Source organism: Hypomesus nipponensis, chromosome 9 (assembly GCF_054491055.1).
Source record: "Hypomesus nipponensis isolate SF chromosome 9, ASM5449105v1, whole genome shotgun sequence".
NCBI classification, from domain to species: Eukaryota; Metazoa; Chordata; class Actinopteri; order Osmeriformes; family Osmeridae; genus Hypomesus; species Hypomesus nipponensis.
Genome location: NC_140369.1, coordinates 4,105,391 through 4,126,141, shown reverse-complemented (window position 1 = coordinate 4,126,141; position 20,751 = coordinate 4,105,391). Strand labels below are relative to the sequence as shown.

Here is a 20,751-nt window from a genome sequence, read left to right as displayed (position 1 = left end):
TTAAAACAGAGTATATAGATTAAAAGCAGAGCTGAGTACAGCAGAGTAGCCTATAGCAGTCTTCATCAATAGGCTGACTGACTGTCTCCCCACCTTCAAGAAAAGGCTCAAGACGCACTTGTTCCGGGAGTACAACGGCACTTAAGAATGCTTGGCTGGATTTGTTAGTCTCCTCCAGGATCACTACGACTCTTATTGAGTGACTTGTTGCTATTGTAGGTTAGATATAACGAAGTTAAGTCTTGTACTTGCTGTGTAATATTTTATTGTTGATTGTTCTTTTACAGGTACAGTCCGGCACTTTTGTGGTTCATGTTGTTTTATTTGTAACTTGTATAACTACATGCTCTTATGGGTCTTCCCTTTTGGCACTTGTTTAGCTTTTTCACAATGTATGCTTCATGTTTTGGCTGCTTGCAATGTTTGGGACTATTTCGTTGTTATGTTCAGTGACCTATGCTCTTTTGTAAAGCTCTCTCTTGGAAGTCGCTTTGGATAAAAGCGTCTGCTAAATGAATAAATGTAAATGTAAATGTAGGCTACTCAATAATGCAAAACATTTTTGTTAAACTTTTGTAGATTTTTCACAAACACACAACAGGACACAAAAACGTTTCTAGTAAAAAAAAAAAATAGAAACTAGAAAAAAACTTTTTTTACACAATCTTTTTTTAAACCTTACAAAACTTAAAGCGGAAAAATCTCCCTAAGACTCCCACATCCTACAATATAACAAAGTGATTGGGCTTCTTGCCTCCAGAGACAGGACACATACACAAATTTAATTGTCTCATTTCCATCTCAATCTATCTTTAGGATGCGCACAAAGCAGACCATAGACTGTATGAAGCAGTGTACAGCTCAGTTTGCTGCACAGTTCTCCCCATATTAGACTATCTCTGATATTTATCAACTTCAACAAGGAATATTAGGAATTGTTAGTCTTATTGTTTAAGTCAATGAAATAAATGAAAAAATAAAACATAATAATCCCCAACCTACCATGAACTATTCTGTCTTCAGACCTTTCCAACCCATACATACACATGTATTGGTATTAAATGTACACGATGCTGGGGTAGAAGGGAAGAAACGTATGCAGGGGGAGAGCATTTCATGGCAGGCCTTGTTTTCCATTTGATGTAAATGCAATGTACCCCCTGCTAACTGTGACTAAGGAAGTGTCACATGCTTGAAACTTACTCTGGTTACTCATACTAGTCCCTTCAGTGTACAGTGAGAATCATTTGATGCTTGGATGAACAGAACAGACAATAGAAGGGGTGCATTTCATGGCAGGTTTGTATTCCTTCTTGCCATGAAATGCACCCCCTGCCAACTCTGACTACAAAAGTGTTAAATGCCTGAAATGTGATTTCTGTTCTAATTTAATTTATTTCAGTAAGGCTTTTCAATTTACCGCTTTTTTTCACCTGTCTACCATATAAATTACAGAGGGGATACACATTATATCAGACCGTTTTTTCACTTGGTATAATGTGTACCCACCTTAACATGCAAAAGATCTGTCCTGCCATTATGTTTGTTGTATTCTTTTGGTCACAATAAACAACCTGAGATAATATGGAGATGTCTGCTCTTTTCTAGCAAAAGTTACAGAGGGAATACAGATTATATTAGGTCATTTTTTCACTTGATATAATGTGTATCCCCTCATGTCACTTTTGCTAGAAAAGAGCAAAGAAGTTTGACTCCTTTAATCAGCAGTTACCGTGGTGTCACCAATTCTGACGTCTCTACTTGTCAGATATGGTGACCTCTGTGGTACTGGCTTTGTGACAACTCCAAATAAGAAAACATGTGTCCATATTAGTGTGAAGGGATGACCTAACCACCCCAAACATTTGTTTGAAGTTGAACTCCTTTATTAAGCAGTTACAGTGGGGTCACATATTCTGACGGCTGCTACTGTACTTTATATAATATATGGTGACCTCTGTGGTACTTGCTCTTTGATGACTATGAATGAGAAAACGTGTCCAGATTAGTGTGAAGGGAGGACATAACTACCCCAAACTATTTTGAAGGTTAACTCTTTTAAAAAGTAGCTACAGTGGGGTCACATATTCTGATAACTAACCCAAAGTGCTGGGCCATTAAATATTTAGTTATTTATTTTCTTTACAGTAGAATATGATTATTTAAAGTTTTAAATGTAGGTCTAGTGTAAGGTTTTAGGTAGGTTATTACAAATGTAACTCGTGCATGTTCAGGTAAACATGTGTTACCATGCCTGAGGTGGTTGAGGGGCTGCCTCATGAGTCTTCGGCGTTTTGTCACCACCCTGTGGCCAAATGTGGAAGTTCCTTAGCGGAACTGGGCTCGAGGGGAACAGGAAACAGCTTTTTTCCTTGACAGTTCCTCCTGCTAAGACCAAAACAACAAACCAGGGCTGCAGCTGCGCTGCTTATAAACACACATTTGGGTGAATAGCGACAGTAAAGGCTTTGAGAAGCCTTGGATTTCTCTTCTCGTTCTGACACTAAAGCTGGGATGAAGAATATTGAATCTAATTTCAGTCTTTTTAATGGCAGGTATTGGAAATTCCACAGTAAGAAGGAGGACATTTTTATCAGACATATAAGTGCCTTAAGCCCTCGACAAAGATCTTTACCGCATCCGTAAATTGTATTTGTTGTACAATCAATGCTTTTGGAGGTTAAAATAGTCACTGTTTTGAATTGAACGATAGCTGCAACAGTTATCCAGATAGGAAGATTCAAATAACCGTGTAGTGCGCGAGTTTACCAGTACGACCCGTTGTGTTCAGTGTGTGCAAGGGATGCACAGCAGTTATCACATTTGCGTTATTTACCAACGGGACGGCTATCGAGCTGAAGACGAAATAACTGTACGAACTTTTGAAAGAAGTAGCCAGTGGAGCTAAACTACTCCCAAAGTGACTACCCACAAGCTGTCAATCTGAATCCGCCTAGTGTTAATCATTTGTCCACTAGTGTCAGCATAGGTGAAATAGGTGTTCTTTCTTTCTGTACACATTTGTGCGCTAATTATACTTGCGCGGCAAGATGAAACTCCTGGAAAACTCCAGTTTTGAGGCCATGAACACAAGACTCACCATTGAAACTGGAGACTGCCAGATAATAGGACGGTAAGAGGACACCAGCTCTAGCCTTGGGCAACTACTCAGTCTTGCATAAACTCATGGCTCACCAGGCGTGCATATTCTTGGATGTAAATTGAGTTATGGTAATTATCTCACCTGTTCCCCTCTTCCTCTCTGTTCCCCTCTTATATCTCTCTCTCTCCTCCCCTCTCTCTTTTCTATCTTCTCTCTCTCTCCTTGTCTGGACACAGGATTGAGAGCTACTCCTGTAAAATGGCGGGGGAGGACAAGCAGATGTTTAAGCAGTTCTGTCAGGAGGGACTCCCTCATGTCTTGGAGGCCCTCTCTCCACCCCAGTCCTCCGGCATCAGCCCCAACAAGTAAGACAGAACACACACACACACACACACTTCTGAGACAGGACACACACACACTTCTGTCACCATCAGATTCTCTGTCTCTCACACACATACAATATGTGCAAATTCCCCCCCCCCCCCACACACACACACATATACACAAACACACACACAAACCACATCCTTGCTATCACCGTCTAACTCTCTATTTCAGACACACACACAATCTGTGCAAATGCCCCCACCCACCCTACACCCACACACACAGACTTTATGTCACTGTCTGACTCTCTCTCTTTCTCACACACACACATGCAACCTGTGTGTGTCGCCCATGCGAGCTGCTGTGCTTGTGCCCGTGCTGCAGGCTGAGCCACAGCCAGAGTGGGGATGAGGGGGAGGGGCCTCTGTCTGACAAGTGCAGCAGGAAGACTTTATTCTACCTGATCGCCACCCTCAACGAGTCCTTCAGACCAGACTACGACTTCAGCCGCACCAAGAGCCACGACTTCAGCAGGGAGCCCAGCCTCAACTGGGTGAGGGCACCGGCGTGCACGCTATGAGCATGTAACCAACACAGACTACTGGACTAGTATATAATCCATAAGTATGATAATCCAGTAGTGTGTGTGTGTTGTGCAGGTGTTCAACGCCGTGAACAGCAGTCTGTCTGCTGCTGCAGGGGAGGAGTACAGCCGCCTGCAAGCCCAGCTGTGGGAGGCCATCGACACGGAGATCTGTCTGTCTGAGTGTGACATCTACAGGTTAGCTCTGTCTGTCTGTCTGTCTGTCTGTCTGTCTGTCTGTCTGTCTGTCTGAGTGTGACATCTACAGGTTAGCTCTGTCTGTCTGTCTGCCTGTCTGTCTGAGTGTGACATGTACAGGTTAGCTCTGTCTTTCAGCCTGCCTGTCTGTCTGAACTGAGCAGTTGGGGATGTCTGAGTAAAGTGCTCCTGTGCTGGAGTGTAAGTGTGAGAGACCAGAGTGTTAGTAAGACTGTGTCTGTGTTGCAGCTACAACCCGGACCTGGACTCTGACCCGTACGGAGAGGAGGGAAACCTCTGGTCCTTCAACTACTTCTTCTACAACAAGAGGCTGAAGAGGATCGTCTTCTTTACCTGCCGCTCTGTCAGGTCAGACACACACATACACACACACACACACACACATACTCACGCACACACAGCTTGGTGAACTCAGGCTTCTCTGTGTGTGTGTGTGTGTGTGTGTGTGTGTGTGTGTGTGTGTGTGTGTGTGTGTGTGTGTGTGTTAGTGTGTTCATGGCCCCGCGAGGCTCTGGTATGGAGAATGAGGAGCTGGATCTGGAGCTGGAGGAGGAAGACATGGATGAGGAGAGGTGAGGAGAACACGCACACACACACACACGCACTCACACACACACACACACACTCCCCCTACATGTTTTACTAGCCCTGTGTTGTCCCTGCAGGTATGGGGCACTGTGTGCATAGTGACGCCTCCCATTCCCAGACAACAGCTCCACCCTGACCCCTGACCTCTCTTCAGAAGGCACCCCGCCCTCTGCAGCTACACCATCCTCTTCATCCAGACAGCAGACCAGGGGGATTCAGACCTTGGTCACTATGGGAAGTTTGGTGTTAGAATAGGAGACTGTGCAGTACTGTACTGTACTCCAGACTAGTGTGAATCAGCAGACTGCCTTCCTTCAGTAGTGGACTGGCTGCCCCTTCCCCTTCCTTCCCTTACCAACGCCCCCCTGCACGTTGATTGGCATGTAGGCCGTGAAGTCCCCATTGGTCGTCTGTAGGCAGGATGTGATGTCAGTGATTCGAAACAATATGATTTCTTACACCTGTTCCAATGATAACCATTTCCTGTTTGTTTGAGTTTTTTTGTTGTTGTTGCTGTTCATGTCTTTTATTTTACCATTCCACCCCAGTTTGGATTCCACTCTGTCTACCTAGTTACTGTGATCGTCAGAAGCTAAATGCTTTGTGATGCCTTATGTTAAGCTTGGCTGTTTGTGAGGTCTGAAGACATTTTCATGTATCGTTTTCTCCACCTTCAACCATTCCAGTTATCCTGGCTGACCTGTAGAGGTCATATTAAACCCAAGTTTGATGATGTCATAGGAATGCAGGGCTCTAGACCAAGGGACAAAAAACGACAAAATGGTAGCCATCTTGATGTAGTTAGTATGTTTGGGAGTGGTCCCAACTGAGAAAGTGGCCTGTTTTGTTGTGGTCTGATGTGAGACAAAGAGAGACTCCGCTTTCAGTTTAATCTTAACCAAGATCCAATGAAGTCAGAACAATAATCTAACAGATTTATAGATTCACCTCTGGTTAAGGGAGTTGTGTTCCCACTGCAGCGTGTTAAGCACTAGTTAAGGCTAGGGCTGTGTTCAGTCAGGAATATTTTAGAGACTTTTTGTCCATCTGAGAAACATAGTGCTGCAGATTGTATCATCTATGGCAGCTTACGCCAGACTAGCTCTGGAAAGTCTGACAATGTTTTGGTTGTACTCCTCTGCAGTGTGTATCTGTAGTTCACATGACCTGTGTGTTTTCCGTGTAATAAAGGTCTTGTACAATAAAAGGTGTCTGTGTTTCTTGACCATGTACTGTGCAGTCAGGCTTGTGTCTGAAAAGCAGTTGAACCATAAACCCCCCAAAATGTTAAGTTTTTTTGTTTAAGTTTTATTATTTTATGGTACAAAACAAACAAAAATATATACTTCCACTGATCACTGGCAGTGCGAGTATGTGCATTAGTGTGTAGTGTGGTATGTTGCAGTGTAGTTTTTTTTTAACGCAGACACGGTTTCCTGTTAGTCTGACATCTTCAGCAGCAATCAGGTCACCACGTCATCTAACCAAGGCTAAAGGATCAACAGTGAGAACCCACAATCATGACACAGTGATCTCCTGTGATCTGCAGGGTTTTTGTGGCGGGAGGTCTTTGGTGACGATAAGCTCTGTAGTTGTCGAATCAGCGAAGGGAAGGGGAAAACAAGGCACTCTATTAATCCAGAAAGAGAAGTAGAATGTAAACAACACTGCAACAAAGGCACAGAATTTGCATCAAGTATTCCAGGATTCTGTTTCAGTCCGTTTGAGGTATAGGTCCAATCGTTAGTTCAACAAGCAATGACACAGCCCAATGGCTGGTTAGGTACCTTACCCTGTGAGGGTTTTCTGCTTTGTGTGGTTGTCATTAGGATGACTGTGTGTCTGTTATTAGGTTGTGTGTGTGTGTGGGGGGGTTATGGGGAGGGTGTGTAAGTAGGAACAACCTGGTCAGAGCACGACCTGGACCGTGCGTGTGTGTTGAGAGGTAAGTGTGTTTGTGCGGCGAGGGGTGTGAGTGTCTGGTGGTGTGCGTGTGTGTTGGTCAGCCAGGGGTGCAGCAGCAGTTCTGAGGCCTTCAGCCTCTCCGAGGGCGATTTACGGAGCATGCAGCCAATCAGGGACCTGGCTTGAGACGACAACCAATCAGGAAGCGTGAAAGCTCCTCGTTGTATCTTGGTGAAGAGCGCGGCGGGTTTGGTGTCTTGAAAGGGGTAGCGTCCGACCACCATGGTGTACACACACACGCCCAGGCTCCACACGTCCGAAGCTCTCCCAGAGTACAGCCCACCAATCAGGATCTCCGGTCCCACGTAGGCGGGGCAGCCGTGCTTGTCCGTCAGAGAGTCGTCGTTGCCATGGAAAAGGCTGGAGTCTTCCAGGTTGACCAGCAGCAGCTTAGTCCTAAGAGGAGGGAGGTGGAGATGTCAGGCACTGCATCATAGCTACAATCCCCATTAAAGTAACCACAAGAACTACTACCATCATTATCATCACATCACACCATTGTTATCACACACAGTCATCATAACCATCAACAACACACACTCAGCATTACTATCACCACCAACTAACACAGACACATACACACACTTGCCTCCATCGTCAATATTACCTCACACACACACACACACACACACCTGTACGGTTCACACTGGTTCGTCCTACTAACCTCTGGGGGTCGGCGAAGACAAACTTGCGCAGCTTGAGGTCTCTGAGCACCAGGCCGTTGGCATGGCAATGAGCCACGGCTGCCACCATCTGGCCAAACAGGCGTACTGCCTCGACCTCCTGCAGGCGCTTACACGTGCGGACGTAGGAGTGCATGTCGCCGTACGTCCTCTGGAAGAACAGGTAGGCCCGATCGTGGCCAACCAGGACCTCCGAGATGTGGCTGACGTTGTCGTGAGGCGGCAGGCAGGCGTACGGTGTCACGACCTCCCGGTACCGGCGCAACGGAAACACCTAATGACAACCACACACGTTAGTTTACCCGGCGGTTACCTGGCAACAATGCCAGCTACGGGGAGTATTGTGGTGGTAACGGCTTAAATATGGTAAACTGGCAACTAAACCGGTTATAAACGGTTGCTTGATGATATGAAGCATTTCACAAGAGAGGCAGACAGAGAGAGAGCCAGGTGAAGAGACAGACGGGTGAAGAGACAGCCAGGTATTCAGACAGGTATGTACCTTGCAGGTGTACTGCTGTTCTGTCACTCTGTGGATGGCTCGGAAAGTCTCCGCCCCCTCGCAGGGCTCCAGCAGGATGTATGGGCCAATGCTGGACACACATTGGCTGTCAGCACACGGAGGGGCGGGGCTGTGGCTGCGAGGTCTGAGGCAGGGAGCCAGGCCAGGGAAGGAGGGAGGAGCCAGGCGGGGGCGCTTGTGCTTCTGTACATCTTGCTCGGGGTCATCAAGCCCCGCCCTCTTTAGACACAGGGGCGGAGCCGAGGTGGCAGGGGTGGAGGTCAGGTTCACACTCATCTGCAGGATTCCAACAATGACGGGATTTTCAGACATACGTTGGAATACACATGCGCTCAGTGAAACCACTTTCCTTCCCACAAATAACACTCTCGAGACTTGTAGTAATGGGATTTGGTCATAGCAGGCCTACACAGCTAAACTAAGTCTCCTATTTGTGCTAGTCATTAATGACAGCTTAATAACACACTACTGTTGAAAGTTGAGTCAACGACGTCAAATAATGGTTCGGTTGGTTGACGTAATGGATAAAATGAGCTGTCTTGATAAATGCATGGTACTTTCGAAAGGCGCCTCCGTATCCTCGTGAGTCATTTAAAACAGATATTAAAATAGAAACTCCACTGACTGCAAGCTATGACGCAACGTTGCCTCACGTTAAAGATTGCGACACCTCTATGTGCTCAACTGGTAGGCTGCTCCCTAATACACTTCTATAAAGAATGCATCAAAACCCTGACGGTCGTCGCACTGAAAATGTAGATATGATCTTTTCAGATGTATGAGGTAATAATATAAACATTTGAGTAACAACCCAACACAATGCAACTCTAGGCTACTACAACCAACAGGGGGTGTCGTTTTGCATCATAATATCTACACAGGACACAACAAAGACAATAACTAAATTTCTAGCATAAAACGCACAATGAACATTGCACGTTCGATCCATCGGTGTGTTACAAGGACGACACGTAACCCACATGATGAAATGTATTGAACAAAACCAATCAGCTTACCTTGGCTGTTGAGTAGGCCACTGTGATCCACACTGGAAGAGAATGGAAGTTGGATGTTGCAATATTGTGCCACTTTCGGTTACGATGTACACTTCTAGTTTCTCCTCTTGTGAATAAGTGGCTCGTCTATTTGGTCGTCAAAAAAAGCGAGTTACCTTTTGAGTCTCGATAAATCAGACTATTTGTAACTAAAGTAATACAATAACGGTAGCGTCAACAGCCGGTGCTCTCCGGTTGATCGCCTTTGTTTCTTCTTCCCGCTGTGATGAACCGGTCTCTTGTCGAAGTTCTTAACTGCAACGTGGAAGCTACGAAATCTTGGTAGTAGTCAATGGGTCTTGCTTAATAATGGTGAAAGAGTTATCCTGATCAATTGTGGCTTTAGCTTGAGGTATCCTCCAAGTAAACACAAATATTATCTGACGCTCATTTTATCACTTGAAAAAATAATACTAATTGAAAATGTAAGACTGAATGCTAAATCAACATTGCAGTGTATACTAATTTTTCTGAACGGACCCTAAACCGGTATCTACTGTCTAAACTACTGATTTACAGCCACCCGTCTGGCAACTTTAAATGGTCTACCTGGCCCCAGTCCTGTCCCCGTGCCTCCAGTACAGTGAAGTATCGAAAACCCGGGGTGATGCGCGGCTCAGTTTGATTGCAACACCGTAGCTCCACCCCCTAGTCTGACGACATCGGCGGATGAACCTCGCAATAGCCTGTCACTCGGGCAGTGGAACAAAAGAGATATAGTGCAAGTGTGGCGAGTAGTTTGCAAATAGACTATTTGATCACGCAGTCATTCGCTGACAAAATCCGAAAGGAATTCTGTAAGGAAATGCAAGTCTGCGGGCCACTGAAAATGCTAATCAAAGAGTTATTGAAGAGAGTCAGATATATTTGACCATTTAGGCTACCAGCCTTGTAGTCCGGGAGACCGAAGCCCAACTTTAGGAACACATTCTTTAAACTCTTTTGCTGTGGTACATGACCCGTCGGCTTCAGGGTTAGTCGTTTTACACAACCCAACAACTATAAACACCATGTAAAAATAGTTATAACGAACTGGTGCCATGCGATCCAGCCATAATGTTTGACAAAACTGAATTGTGAATCAACGGTAGAACTGGTGTTGTTACAGTCGCTTCACAGGCACTCCACGAAGGTCATGTTTGCAAGACTAAGACATTTGGTACCACAACATGTTCCCTTATATGGTCACAGACAGGGGATACCAGTTCTTTGCCACTAACTTGTCTCAGAGACGTGTTTGACCTTGAAGTGTTGATCTGTTGGAATTTGTGGAGCTCCAGAAGTTTCTGGGAAGAGACACACAGACGTTACCATCAGCTATTCTAGTGTGAAGCAGCTCTGGAAAAAAAGCCTTCTGTAAAAGCAGAATCGGGCCTGGAGATATCTGCGCAGCGAACTGGCAGTGATTGAGTCAGCAGCACAGGTTCTCTTTATAACATATGGATGATGGGGTTTACATGCCTTTATGGCTTTCTGGTGCTCATAACAAATGTGATGAAATCAGAGGCCAAGGACTCTGACTCAACCATGGCCTGCCATTTACACACGCACGCACACGCACACACACTGATACACAAATTAAATGGAATCTAAACCTTTCCACACACACCTCTCCTCTCTCTCGCACACACACACACACACTGAGACGGAACACGCAAGCTTGGGAAAGGGACTCACAAACACGCACATATGGAACACGCAATCTTGGGAATGGAAAGGGAGCCGTGATGAAACAGTTTGTAATGCAGGATGTCTGCATGATAACTCAATCCAGGGTGGGACACCAGGGTCAGATGTCTAATCTTCCTCTAGCATCACCGGCCCTGACAGATGAAGACGAGTCTGAAAGTTGGTTTTATTGTCTTGTTAGGAGCTCCCACTGGGAAGACAGAGAACAACTAGCATGACGCAACTCAGACCTAATCACACCAACATCATAGACCCGACTGGATGGAAACCATGACGATTGGATGTGAAGATGAGAGGAGGAGACTTGGGGCCTGGAGGAGATGGGAGGGGTGGAAATGGAGAAGAAGACAAAGTTGAAAAGAGGGGGAATGGGTGAAGAAGATGAGGATGGAAGAGAGATGGGAGGAAAACATGAAGGAGAGAGAAGACTGGGGAAAAGGGAGGGCGAGAAAGAGGTGAGGGAGGAGGAGAATGACAGGAGGTCAAGAGGAGAACACAGGAGGGAGGAGGAAAGGCCTGGAGAGAGAGGACAAAGTGATGGCTTGGAGGAGGGCAGAAGTTTGAAATGATACGAGGAGAAAAGAGTGAAGGAGGAAGGGGGAGGGAGGAGGAGGAGGGGAAGGGAGGAGGGAGGAGGAGGGGGGAGGGAGGAGGAGGAGGGGGGAGGGAGGAGGAGGATTCTAAAGGGGGAGGGAGGAGGAGGGGGGAGGGAGGAGGAGGGGGGATGGAGGAGGAGGAGGGGGAGGGAGGAGGAGGGGGGAGGGAGGAGGAGGAGGGGAAGGGAGGAGGATTCTAAAGGGGGAGGGAGGAGGAGGAGGGGGGGAGGGAGGAGGAGGAGGGGGGAGGGAGGAGGAGGATTCTAAAGGGGGAGGGAGGAGGAGGAGGAGGGGGGAGGGAGGAGGAGGGAGGAGGAGGAGGGGGAGGGAGGAGGAGGGGGAGGGAGGAGGAGGATTCTAAAGGGGGAGGGAATGAGAGGCAGAGGGAGAAGAAAGACAGGAGTTGGAGAAAAGAAGTGAGAAAGTTGACTTGAGAAAAGCAAGCGACAGGTGGACAGAGAAAGGAGAGGAGTGAAACAGTGGGATATTCAGAAAGTGAAATTCTATTTCTAGTCCCTGCCCTCCTCTACCCCCCCCCCACCAACCCCACCCTCACCTACCTCACCAGTGTTAAAAGGAGGATGACACAACAGCCAGACAGTCTTCCCTCTCCCCCTCTCCTCCCTCTCTACTGTACTCCATCAGTTGCAATTCCCGGCAATAGCTGTGCTGCCGTCTGCAACATCAACAGGCGTGGACCGACTGTTATCATGGCGTAACGAGCTGCAATCAGCCTGCAACGATGACCAACACTTAGACATCACCTCTCTGTTCACGTAGCGCTGCTGTTGGCATCAAACCAACAGCGTCATCTCACGTTTACAGATTGCAGAGGTCTTGCAGAAGGCTGGTGCAGTGGAGGCGGTTGGGTAGGGAGTGGCAATCTAACCCTGGCTGACCTCACAAACAATGACCCTGGCTACCATGTGTTCTGCTGCCACAAAGCCTTTGTTGACCTCTGCTGCCCCTTGGTGGTCAGATAAGGCTACTACAGACAGTGACCTTAATTTGACTTGATGTACAGTACAATCTCTTCGGTCAGATTCTCCTTAGTTGTAGCTGTAAGTAACACAATGAGTACATTACATAACACTGATTTGAGCTCTGAATTAAATATTAGTGTATTTCACATGTACTTCAAATATGAATTAACCAGTTAATGTCATTCGAAACCTACACAAAGACCTGAATCAAAGTTATACAGCTTAGTGTCTCACAGGTGTGATCATGCTGTCATGGAGACCCTGCTGAGCTGAGGGGTGTTTGCATTTTATGGACAGTAGAGGGAACTCTTTCAATGGCTCCATACCACAGACAGACAGGAGAGGAAGAGATAAACACACACACATTCTTACAGACACATTCTTTCTATCTGTCTCTTTCTCACACAAACACACACACACACACATTCACACACACACATAGTCTCTCTCTCACACACACACACACACACACACCACAGAGCAGTCAGTCACAAGTTCCTCAGCACATGCACCGTGTCTCCAATTTACGGTGTTCTCATTCCACATGACCAATCACTGACCATCCCACTGTCCCACACACACGCATCCTCCTTCCACGCACACACACACACACACACACACACACACACACACACACACACATCACCTTCCTCAAACACACACACAGAGGAGGAATGCAAAGAGAGAGTAACCCGCTTAAGACCCAGCCTTTAACTTCCTCGCCAGCCTCTTGACTTCGTATCCCCAGCCTTCATTTCTCAGCCTCTCTCTCTCTCCCTCTCCCCTCCCTCCCCTCGGCCCAGACCCCCAGCCTCTCTTAGCCTGCTCCCTCAGTCACGAGCCTCTCACATGCAGCAGCTTAGCTGGGCCCGTGCGCACCAGTAGTTTCATAATACATTATTAAAGCCCTGGAGTGGCTGCATGCCCTGCTCATTAGGCTTCCAGCCTGGCCTTGTTGCACATGATCCTGGTTATACACACACACACACACACACACACACACACACACACACACACACACACACACACACAGTATACACACAAACACACACGCACACTATTTACAAACACACTATTAACACACACATGCACACCCACACACACAGTATTCACACAGACACACACACACTATTCACGAAAACACACACACACACACACACACACACACACACACACACAGGAAGAAGGTTGGAATGTGAACAGTGCCCTCCCCTTCAGTCATAACAGAGATATGGAGAGTAAGACAGAAGGAGACAGGAAAACTGAAAAAGAAAGAGAGGAAAGTAAAGGAAGAGAGACAGTGAGCTAGTGGAGGGAAAGTACAAGGTTATGTGAAATCAGTCTGTGTTGTATTTGGCATTTTAAGCATATCAGTACAGAAAGTTCCAGTTTATCATCAAAACAAAAACAAGCCTGCCTGCCTGCCTGACTGCCTGCCTGCCTGCCCGCCTGCCTGCCTGCCTGCCTGCCTGCCTGCCTGCCTGCCTGCCTGCCTGCCTGCCTGCCTGACTGCCTGCCTGTCTGTCTGTCTGTCTGTCTGTCTGTCTGTCTGTCTGTCTGTCTGTCTGCCTGTCTGCCTGTCTCTGTCGGCCTGCCTGCCTGCCTGCCTGCCTGTCTCTATATTTGGTTCACATAATCTGACACACTGAAACACTGCGCAGACTAAAGACTATTAAGGAATAACTAATAATACTGCAACACAAAGGAATATTTGTAATGGTTGTAATTGGTCCTTCCATGGATAAAACCCACCAACGGGTCATTGTTGTACAACACAATGAGCTATGGTGGAGATCTGGGTTGGTTTCAGGACACGCACACTCCCCACCCAGCCTCCTGATTCTCCTCACTGCCCACCCAGCCTCCTGATTCTCCTCACTGCCCACCCAGCCTCCTGATTCTCCTCACTGCCCACCCAGCCTCCTGATTCTCCTCACTCCCCACCCAGCCTCCTGATTCTCCTCACTGCCCACCCAGCCTCCTGATTCTCCTCACTGCCCACCCAGCCTCCTGATTCTCCTCACTCCCCACCCAGCCTCCTGATTCTCCTCACTGCCCACCCAGCCTCCTGATTCTCCTCACTGCCCACCCAGAGCAGAGCCGCTCTTCACCACACTGAGCCAAATCTATTGGTTCAACAATCTGGACAGATGCCTAAGCACATGCTGGGGGGGGTGACCTGTAGATTGTGATCAAGTTTTTACATAAGATATGGTATGTTAAATCTTCAGATTTTGATAAAAGGTACATATCATATCCACCAATATCAAAGGTCAAATTGAGGATTTTAAAAATAGTATAACCACTGGCGTAATTGATTTAGCTGGTACCTGATGGATGTCTAAAGGGGGCAGACAGACAGAGGCTATATTGAACTTGTGAGGTACTGGAATTGAAGAGCATGGGTCAGTCTCATGGTTTGGATTTGAGGAGCTGTGATGGGCTGGAGTCTGAGTCTCATTACCTCTGGGATCAAAAGGTCCTCTGGACTCTGGGCACGTGAAGGAAGGGGTCTGAAGGGTATGTGACACACATACACACATACACACATACACACATACACACATACACACATACACACATACACATGTGCACACACATGTACACACACGAAGTTCTTGCACTGACTGTCATCTAGTTTCGGTACCTGGCCCCAAAAGGTTGTGGGTAGTAGGGGCGTATAGAGTATATTTGGGCATAGACAAAAAACTGCCTTAACAAATCAGAAAGCAAATTTGATTGAGAATTGACATTAAATGTGCTGCGTTAATTCACACCTGAAATTAGAAATACTTTTCGTACATGCCTAAATCTGAACCCAATGAGTTCTTCAGAAGGCGTGTCTTCAGATTAGAACTCCAGTCGCTCCCTTTGCCGACCATGGCCACTCCTTTACAATAGCGCTGTTCATTGGTCAGTGCCAATTCAATAGAGTGGTTGTGACCAATCAGGGTGCATGTGACTGCACAGGAGACACTGAGACACTATTTAACTCCTGGGAAAGAATAAACACGTTCGCACGCAACCTTCCTTCTCACACATACACACACACATGCGCTGTGGTCCCACAAGTTGATCTGCGACTCAGCACAGACTTCAGTCTTAACCTCTACTGTAACAGACCTGAAGAGACCTCATCCTCACCATGCATAGCAAGGACCAGATTAGGTGAGTCTCTCCTTCCTCGCCCTCCTCTTCCTCATCCCCTGGGTCTCTCTCCTTGACGAAGGCACACTGCAACATCTTGTGACTTTGTGGCGTTTGCTTGGTGTTATTGTTCAACCAAGCGTTGTAGAGAGCTGTTTGGCGGCTGGTTTATGATGTTGAGACAGGCTGTTTATGTTCTGTTGGGTGCTCTGTGTGTGAAGAGGATTGTTGTTTTTCCCCTTGTCCTGCTCTCTGCCTTGGTACACATTCCACACCTTTACTATCACAGGCTTGTTACAGTCAAGGTTATTACAGGGAGAGAGACTGAGGCTGAGGGAGGAGGAGATAGAGAGGGATTCGGAGAGGGGGAGAGTTGGGGAGGGGGAGAGAAGGAGAGGAAGAGAGGGGGAGAAGGAGAGGATGTACAGAGAGGGAGACAGAGACATTCACAGTGTTATTCTTGTTCTAAAATGTGACCTACTTGTAAGAAGAAATGCTCAACTGCTTATCCTCAGCAGCAAAGTATGTGGCAGTCACCCGTAACCTTAAGAACAAACAGGCCAATAGTTTTATAGTCAACAGTCCTCATTCTTTCGGATTCTGTTGTTTTGTTCAACCTTCAGTTGTTATTAGTTTTGTGTATGTACATTTGGGTTTTATCAGTGTTTTAAATATCGCCTATCAAGACAACAACCTATTTTAAAACACATAAAATTGATAGACAAGTAGACATTTACTCGACGCTCTTATCCAGAGCGACTTACAGTAAGTACAGGGACATTCTCCCCGAGGCAAGTAGGGTGAAGTGTCTTGCCCAAGGACACAACGTCATTTGGCACAGCCAGGAATTAAACCGTCGACCTTCTTATTACAAGCCTGATTCCCTAACCGCTCAGCCATCTGAGTAAGAGGTAGATAGACTCTGTATGTGAGTAAAAGTCTGCAACTAATTTTGCTAAATATCTGACTTACCAGGCTGTCAACTGGAAGACAATAGCCTGTGATTGTGAATGTGCTAAAAGCAGTATTATCAATACTGGCTAATGTTGCTTGCCATGTCTGGGATTCAAGTCAGTTCAATCGGTCAGACATTTACCTTACAATTTAGATAATTATTTTTGGTTAAGCGATAGTCATGGTGCCATTCTCACTTGGAAAATAACCAGGCAGATCAGAATAGGCTCAGATTTCTTCACATTCGAGAGGTTGTATTGATCCCTACTCATGCTCTAAGACTGTTTTGTCTATCGGTACATAGTTAATCTGTTCTTTCAGTCAAGACGTTGGTGGTTCCAGTCCTATTCACAACATCACCAGGTTGTCAAGAGTCAGCCCATGACAGAATTGCCTGTATTATCTCACTGCTTGGTAGCCATGACGACTACCAGAAGACAGCTGATTGGCTGCTGTCCCAGACGCAGCACCGGCCCAAGGTAGCGATCATCTGTGGCTCTGGACTGGGCATGCTTGCTGACGGGCTCAAGTGCCAGGACTCCTTCCCCTACGCCGACATCCCTGGATTCCCCCAGAGCACCGGTGAGAGGGATGGAGAGAGGGATGGAGGGATGGAGGGAGAGAGAGATGGAGGGATGGAGGGATGGAGGGATGGAGGGATGGAGGGATGGAGGGATGGAGGGAGAGAGGGATGGAGGGAGAGAGGGATGGAGGGATGGGGGGAGAGAGGGAGAGAGGGATGGAGGGAGAGAGGGAGAGAGGGATGGAGGGATGGAGGGATGGAGGGAGAGAGGGATGGAGGGAGAGAGGGAGAGAGGGAGAGAGGGATGGAGGGATGGAGGGAGAGAGGGATGGAGGGAGAGAGGGAGAGAGGGATGGAGGGATAGAGGGATGGGGGATGGAGGGATGGAGGGATGGAGGGATGGAGGGAGAGAGGGATGGAGGGATGGAGGGATGGAGGGAGAGAGGGATGGAGGGAGAGAGGGAGAGAGGGATGGAGGGATAGAGGGATGGAGGGAGAGAGGGATGGAGGGATGGAGGGATGGAGGGATGGAGGGATGGGGGGATGGAGGGATGGAGGGATGGAGGGATGGAGGGAGAGAGGGATGGAGGGATGGAGGGAGAGAGGGATGGAGGGATGGAGGGATGGAGGGATAGAGGGATAGAGGGATGGAGGGAGAGAAGGATGGAGGGATGGAGGGATGGAGGGATAGAGAGATGGAGAGATAGAGGGATGGAGGGATAGGGGGATGGAGGGATGAAGGAATAGAGGGATGGAGGGATGTGTGTATGGAGGAAAAAGATTAGAGGTTTGAATATATATTTGAAAACAAGTTAACAAATAAATTTTCGGAAAAAAGTTTTTAAAAAGTTTTGGGGTGAAAAAAGTTTTGAAAAAAAGTATCGAAGGTGAAAAAAAAAAAAATAAATTAAGGGATTTAAGTGAATGGATGTGTTGTTGGGGGCCGCAAAAATATTTGAGCTCTGCTATGTGCCGCGAAGTGGAAAAGGTTGGGAATGCAGGAAGGAGTGTAAGTAAAGACAGACACAGAAAGGAAGAGAGGGATGGAGAGAGGAAAGGAGAGAGGGAGTGACGTATGTAAGGAATAATAATAATGATCGGAGGTGGAATACTGTTTCTGCATTTTGTTAACTGTTTATCTGTGCATCTCCTTATCTGTGTGTGTGTGTGTGTGTGCAGTGCAGGGTCATGCAGGCAGACTGGTGTTTGGGGAGCTGAAGGGGAAGACTTGTGTTTGCATGCAAGGCCGTTTCCACATGTACGAGGGACACTCCCTCAGCAAGGTCAGTGTTGAGACACACACACCACACACACACACACACACTCACACACACACACACACACACACACACAGACACTCACACAGACACACACACACCACACACACCACACACACTCACACAGACACACACACACCACACACACACACACACACTCACACAGACACACACACACCACACACACCACACACACTCACACAGACACACACACACCACACACACACACACACACACACACAGACAGACCTGCTGGAACTGCGCCAGGGAAGCTCGTTCTCCAGAAACAGAACTTACTGTAGCTCCTATTATGTCTGTCTTTGTTCGGCGTGTGTGTGTGTGCGTGCGTAGGTGCGTGCGTGTATAAGCATGAGAGTCAGTGTGCTTCCATAGTCACGTTGGTTCTAGTCACATGTGAGCTCTAATGTCATGGTAGATCAATGCTGGCTATTGTCTCCACTCTCCTGAACACCCATCTAAGAGCCCGGACCAACAGGAGGCTAACCTCGCACGGGGGTCAGCCCAATATCTTCAGGCAGGATCAGGAGCCTGTCACTGGATCAATTCATACAGACCCTCCCTCTCCCTCCCTCCGCCAGACCACCTTTCCTGTCAGGGTGTTCAAGCTGTTGGGGGTGGAGACTCTGATTGTGACCAATGCAGCGGGATCGTTAGCAGACAGCTACAACACGGGTGACATCATGATCATCAAAGACCACATCAACTTCCCTGGACTGGCTGGGCTCAACCCCCTCAACGGACCCAACGATGACAAGTGAGCCTGACCCCTGACCCCTTATGACCCCTCATGACCCCTCATGACCTCTGAGCACCCTCGACTGGCCTAAAAAACTGACAAGTGACTTGACTGTGACCAGGCTGATATGTTTGTGTGTGTGTGTGTGTGTGTGTGTGTGAGTAGGTTTGGCCCCCGGTTCCCGCCCATGTCTGGTGTGTATGACCGGGAGCTCCGACGGCTGGCGCAGGACATCAGTAAGACCATGGAGGTGTCCCAGTACATCCAGGAGGGAGTGTACTGCATGGTGGGAGGACCAAACTTCGAGAGCATCGCAGAGGCACGCCTCCTGCACAGACTAGGGGTCGATGCCGTGGGTAAGACACACACACATACACGCATGGACATACACACACGCAGGCACACACGCACAAGTACACACACACACACACAAACACACTCACAGGGTTGAACCCTTCCTCTCTCTCCCTCTCCCTCACCCGCTCCCTCTCCCTCACCCTCCCTCTCTCTCTCTCTCTCTCTCTCTCTCTCTCTCTCTCCCTCCCTCCCTCCCTCCCTCCCTCCCTCCCTCCCTCCCTCCCTCCCTCCCTCCCTCCCTCCCTCCCTCCCTCCCTCCCTCCCTCCCTCCCTCCCTCCCTCCCTCCCTCCCTCCCTCCCTCTCCCTCTCCCCCTCTCCCTCTCCCTCTCCCTCTCCCTCTCCCTCTCCGCCTCCCTCCCTCCCTCTCCGCCTCCCTCACTCTCCCCCTCCCCCCCTCTCCCTCTCCCTCTCCCTCTCCCTCTCCCTCTCCCTCTCCCTCTCCCTCTCCCTCTCCCTCTCCCTCTCCCTCTCTCTCAGGGATGAGCACAGCTCCCGAGGTGCTAGTAGCCAGCCACTGTGGCATGCGTGTGTTCGGACTGTCTCTGATCACCAACAAGGTGGTAAAGTGCTACGACGACCCCGAGTGCGTGGACCACGAGAGCGTCCTGGAAGTCAGCAAGCTCCGCTCCCAGACCCTGCAGGCCCTGGTCAGCGAGCTGGTGGGCCGGATGGACATCAACAACAACACCGCCTGAACACACGCCCACGCTCGTCCCTCTCAAGCCGACGCCGATAGATGTCCTGTGTGGACGTCCTGTGAGGAGAGCTGTCTGTGACATTACTTCTGAGAAGGCCAGGTTGTGACGGGAGCAGAGTCTTAAAGACTCTCTTCTGTACGACACTCAACGCTCAACAACGGTTCCTCGTGTTCCTGAATACCTAACTCGCAGCTAAACGACATGGTGCCTTGTTGGTCAACATCCAAGTTATCTTTCTATATTCTGTAAGTGTCGATGTAAAGAATGTTACTCTTTACTATCATTTTCATAATTAGTTTTTAGGTTGGGGTTCGGTGATGTGCTGTAGGCCTAGTTGTTGCAAAGCTCTTTTCATCTATGTCATGTAAGTTCTAACTGAACGTTTTATTTCTCTGTTGTTTTGACAAATGTTATTTATAGAATATGGAGTGTAAAGACTGTATACTTGGATAACAAAAGTGACATATGGTACATATTGCTGAGCATATTTTTAATTCATAAATTAATTGCATGTATTTGAATCCATGACTCATCACAGAATAATTTTAAACTTTTTCTAAGAATATAATTGTACACACATTTCCTTTTTTATTATTTTACAATTAACAATGGTGCTTTGATTATCTGTATAGGCTACTGAACAGTTTCATCATGAGGATTGTACAGGGATAATCTATTTGAATTCAATCACATTAAAGACTTATTGCAATACCAGTGAGGAAT

At 47.6% G+C, this 20,751-nt stretch overlaps 3 protein-coding genes across 4 annotated transcripts; 2 read left to right on the top strand and 1 right to left on the bottom strand.

Annotated features, from left to right (window-relative positions):
- The first annotated feature begins 2,377 nt into the window (after positions 1-2,377).
- On the top strand, positions 2,378-6,027 carry maf1a (MAF1 homolog, negative regulator of RNA polymerase III a). Its single transcript, XM_084705321.1, has 7 exons — positions 2,378-3,133; positions 3,340-3,468; positions 3,815-3,983; positions 4,090-4,211; positions 4,461-4,580; positions 4,721-4,804; positions 4,898-6,027. The coding sequence occupies exons 1-7, from the start codon at positions 3,051-3,053 to the stop codon at positions 4,917-4,919; spliced, it is 729 nt and encodes a 242-aa protein (XP_084561447.1). The 5' UTR covers positions 2,378-3,050; the 3' UTR covers positions 4,920-6,027.
- An 80-nt stretch (positions 6,028-6,107) lies between these two features.
- trib3 (tribbles pseudokinase 3) lies at positions 6,108-9,638 on the bottom strand. The gene is made up of 4 exons (XM_084705320.1): positions 9,008-9,638; positions 7,971-8,267; positions 7,450-7,742; positions 6,108-7,181 (listed from the first exon to the last, which is right to left on the bottom strand). The coding sequence occupies exons 2-4, from the start codon at positions 8,265-8,267 to the stop codon at positions 6,695-6,697; spliced, it is 1,077 nt and encodes a 358-aa protein (XP_084561446.1). The 5' UTR covers positions 9,008-9,638; the 3' UTR covers positions 6,108-6,694.
- Positions 9,639-15,317: 5,679 nt separating this feature from the next.
- pnp4a (purine nucleoside phosphorylase 4a) lies at positions 15,318-20,735 on the top strand. Of its 2 annotated transcripts, none has more exons than XM_084705880.1 (6): positions 15,318-15,482; positions 16,737-16,997; positions 18,118-18,221; positions 18,815-18,990; positions 19,138-19,328; positions 19,808-20,735. In XM_084705880.1, the coding sequence occupies exons 2-6, from the start codon at positions 16,925-16,927 to the stop codon at positions 20,023-20,025; spliced, it is 762 nt and encodes a 253-aa protein (XP_084562006.1). In that variant the 5' UTR covers positions 15,318-15,482; positions 16,737-16,924; the 3' UTR covers positions 20,026-20,735. The 2 variants fall into 2 exon arrangements, with proteins under 2 accessions (XP_084562006.1, XP_084562005.1); XM_084705879.1 differs by having other exon boundaries at positions 15,340-15,482; positions 16,834-16,997.
- The last annotated feature ends 16 nt before the right edge of the window (positions 20,736-20,751 follow it).

Bases quoted from the DNA above. Each gene is read 5' to 3' on its own strand.
- maf1a (XM_084705321.1), top strand. From the start codon at position 3,051: ATGAAACTCCTGGAAAACTCCAGTTTTGAGGCCATGAACACAAGACTC. The intron at 3,469-3,814 runs GTAAGACAGAAC...CCCGTGCTGCAG, and splicing joins TCCGGCATCAGCCCCAACAA to GCTGAGCCACAGCCAGAGTG. The intron at 4,212-4,460 runs GTTAGCTCTGTC...TCTGTGTTGCAG, and splicing joins TCTGAGTGTGACATCTACAG to CTACAACCCGGACCTGGACT.
- trib3 (XM_084705320.1), bottom strand. From the start codon at position 8,267: ATGAGTGTGAACCTGACCTCCACCCCTGCCACCTCGGCTCCGCCCCTG. The intron at 7,743-7,970 runs GTACATACCTGT...GGTTGTCATTAG, and splicing joins AACAGCAGTACACCTGCAAG to GTGTTTCCGTTGCGCCGGTA. The intron at 7,182-7,449 runs GTTAGTAGGACG...CCCTCCTCTTAG, and splicing joins GTCTTCGCCGACCCCCAGAG to GACTAAGCTGCTGCTGGTCA.
- pnp4a (XM_084705879.1), top strand. From the start codon at position 15,460: ATGCATAGCAAGGACCAGATTAG. The intron at 15,483-16,833 runs GTGAGTCTCTCC...ACTGCTTGGTAG, and splicing joins CATAGCAAGGACCAGATTAG to CCATGACGACTACCAGAAGA. The intron at 18,991-19,137 runs GTGAGCCTGACC...GTGTGTGAGTAG, and splicing joins AACGGACCCAACGATGACAA to GTTTGGCCCCCGGTTCCCGC.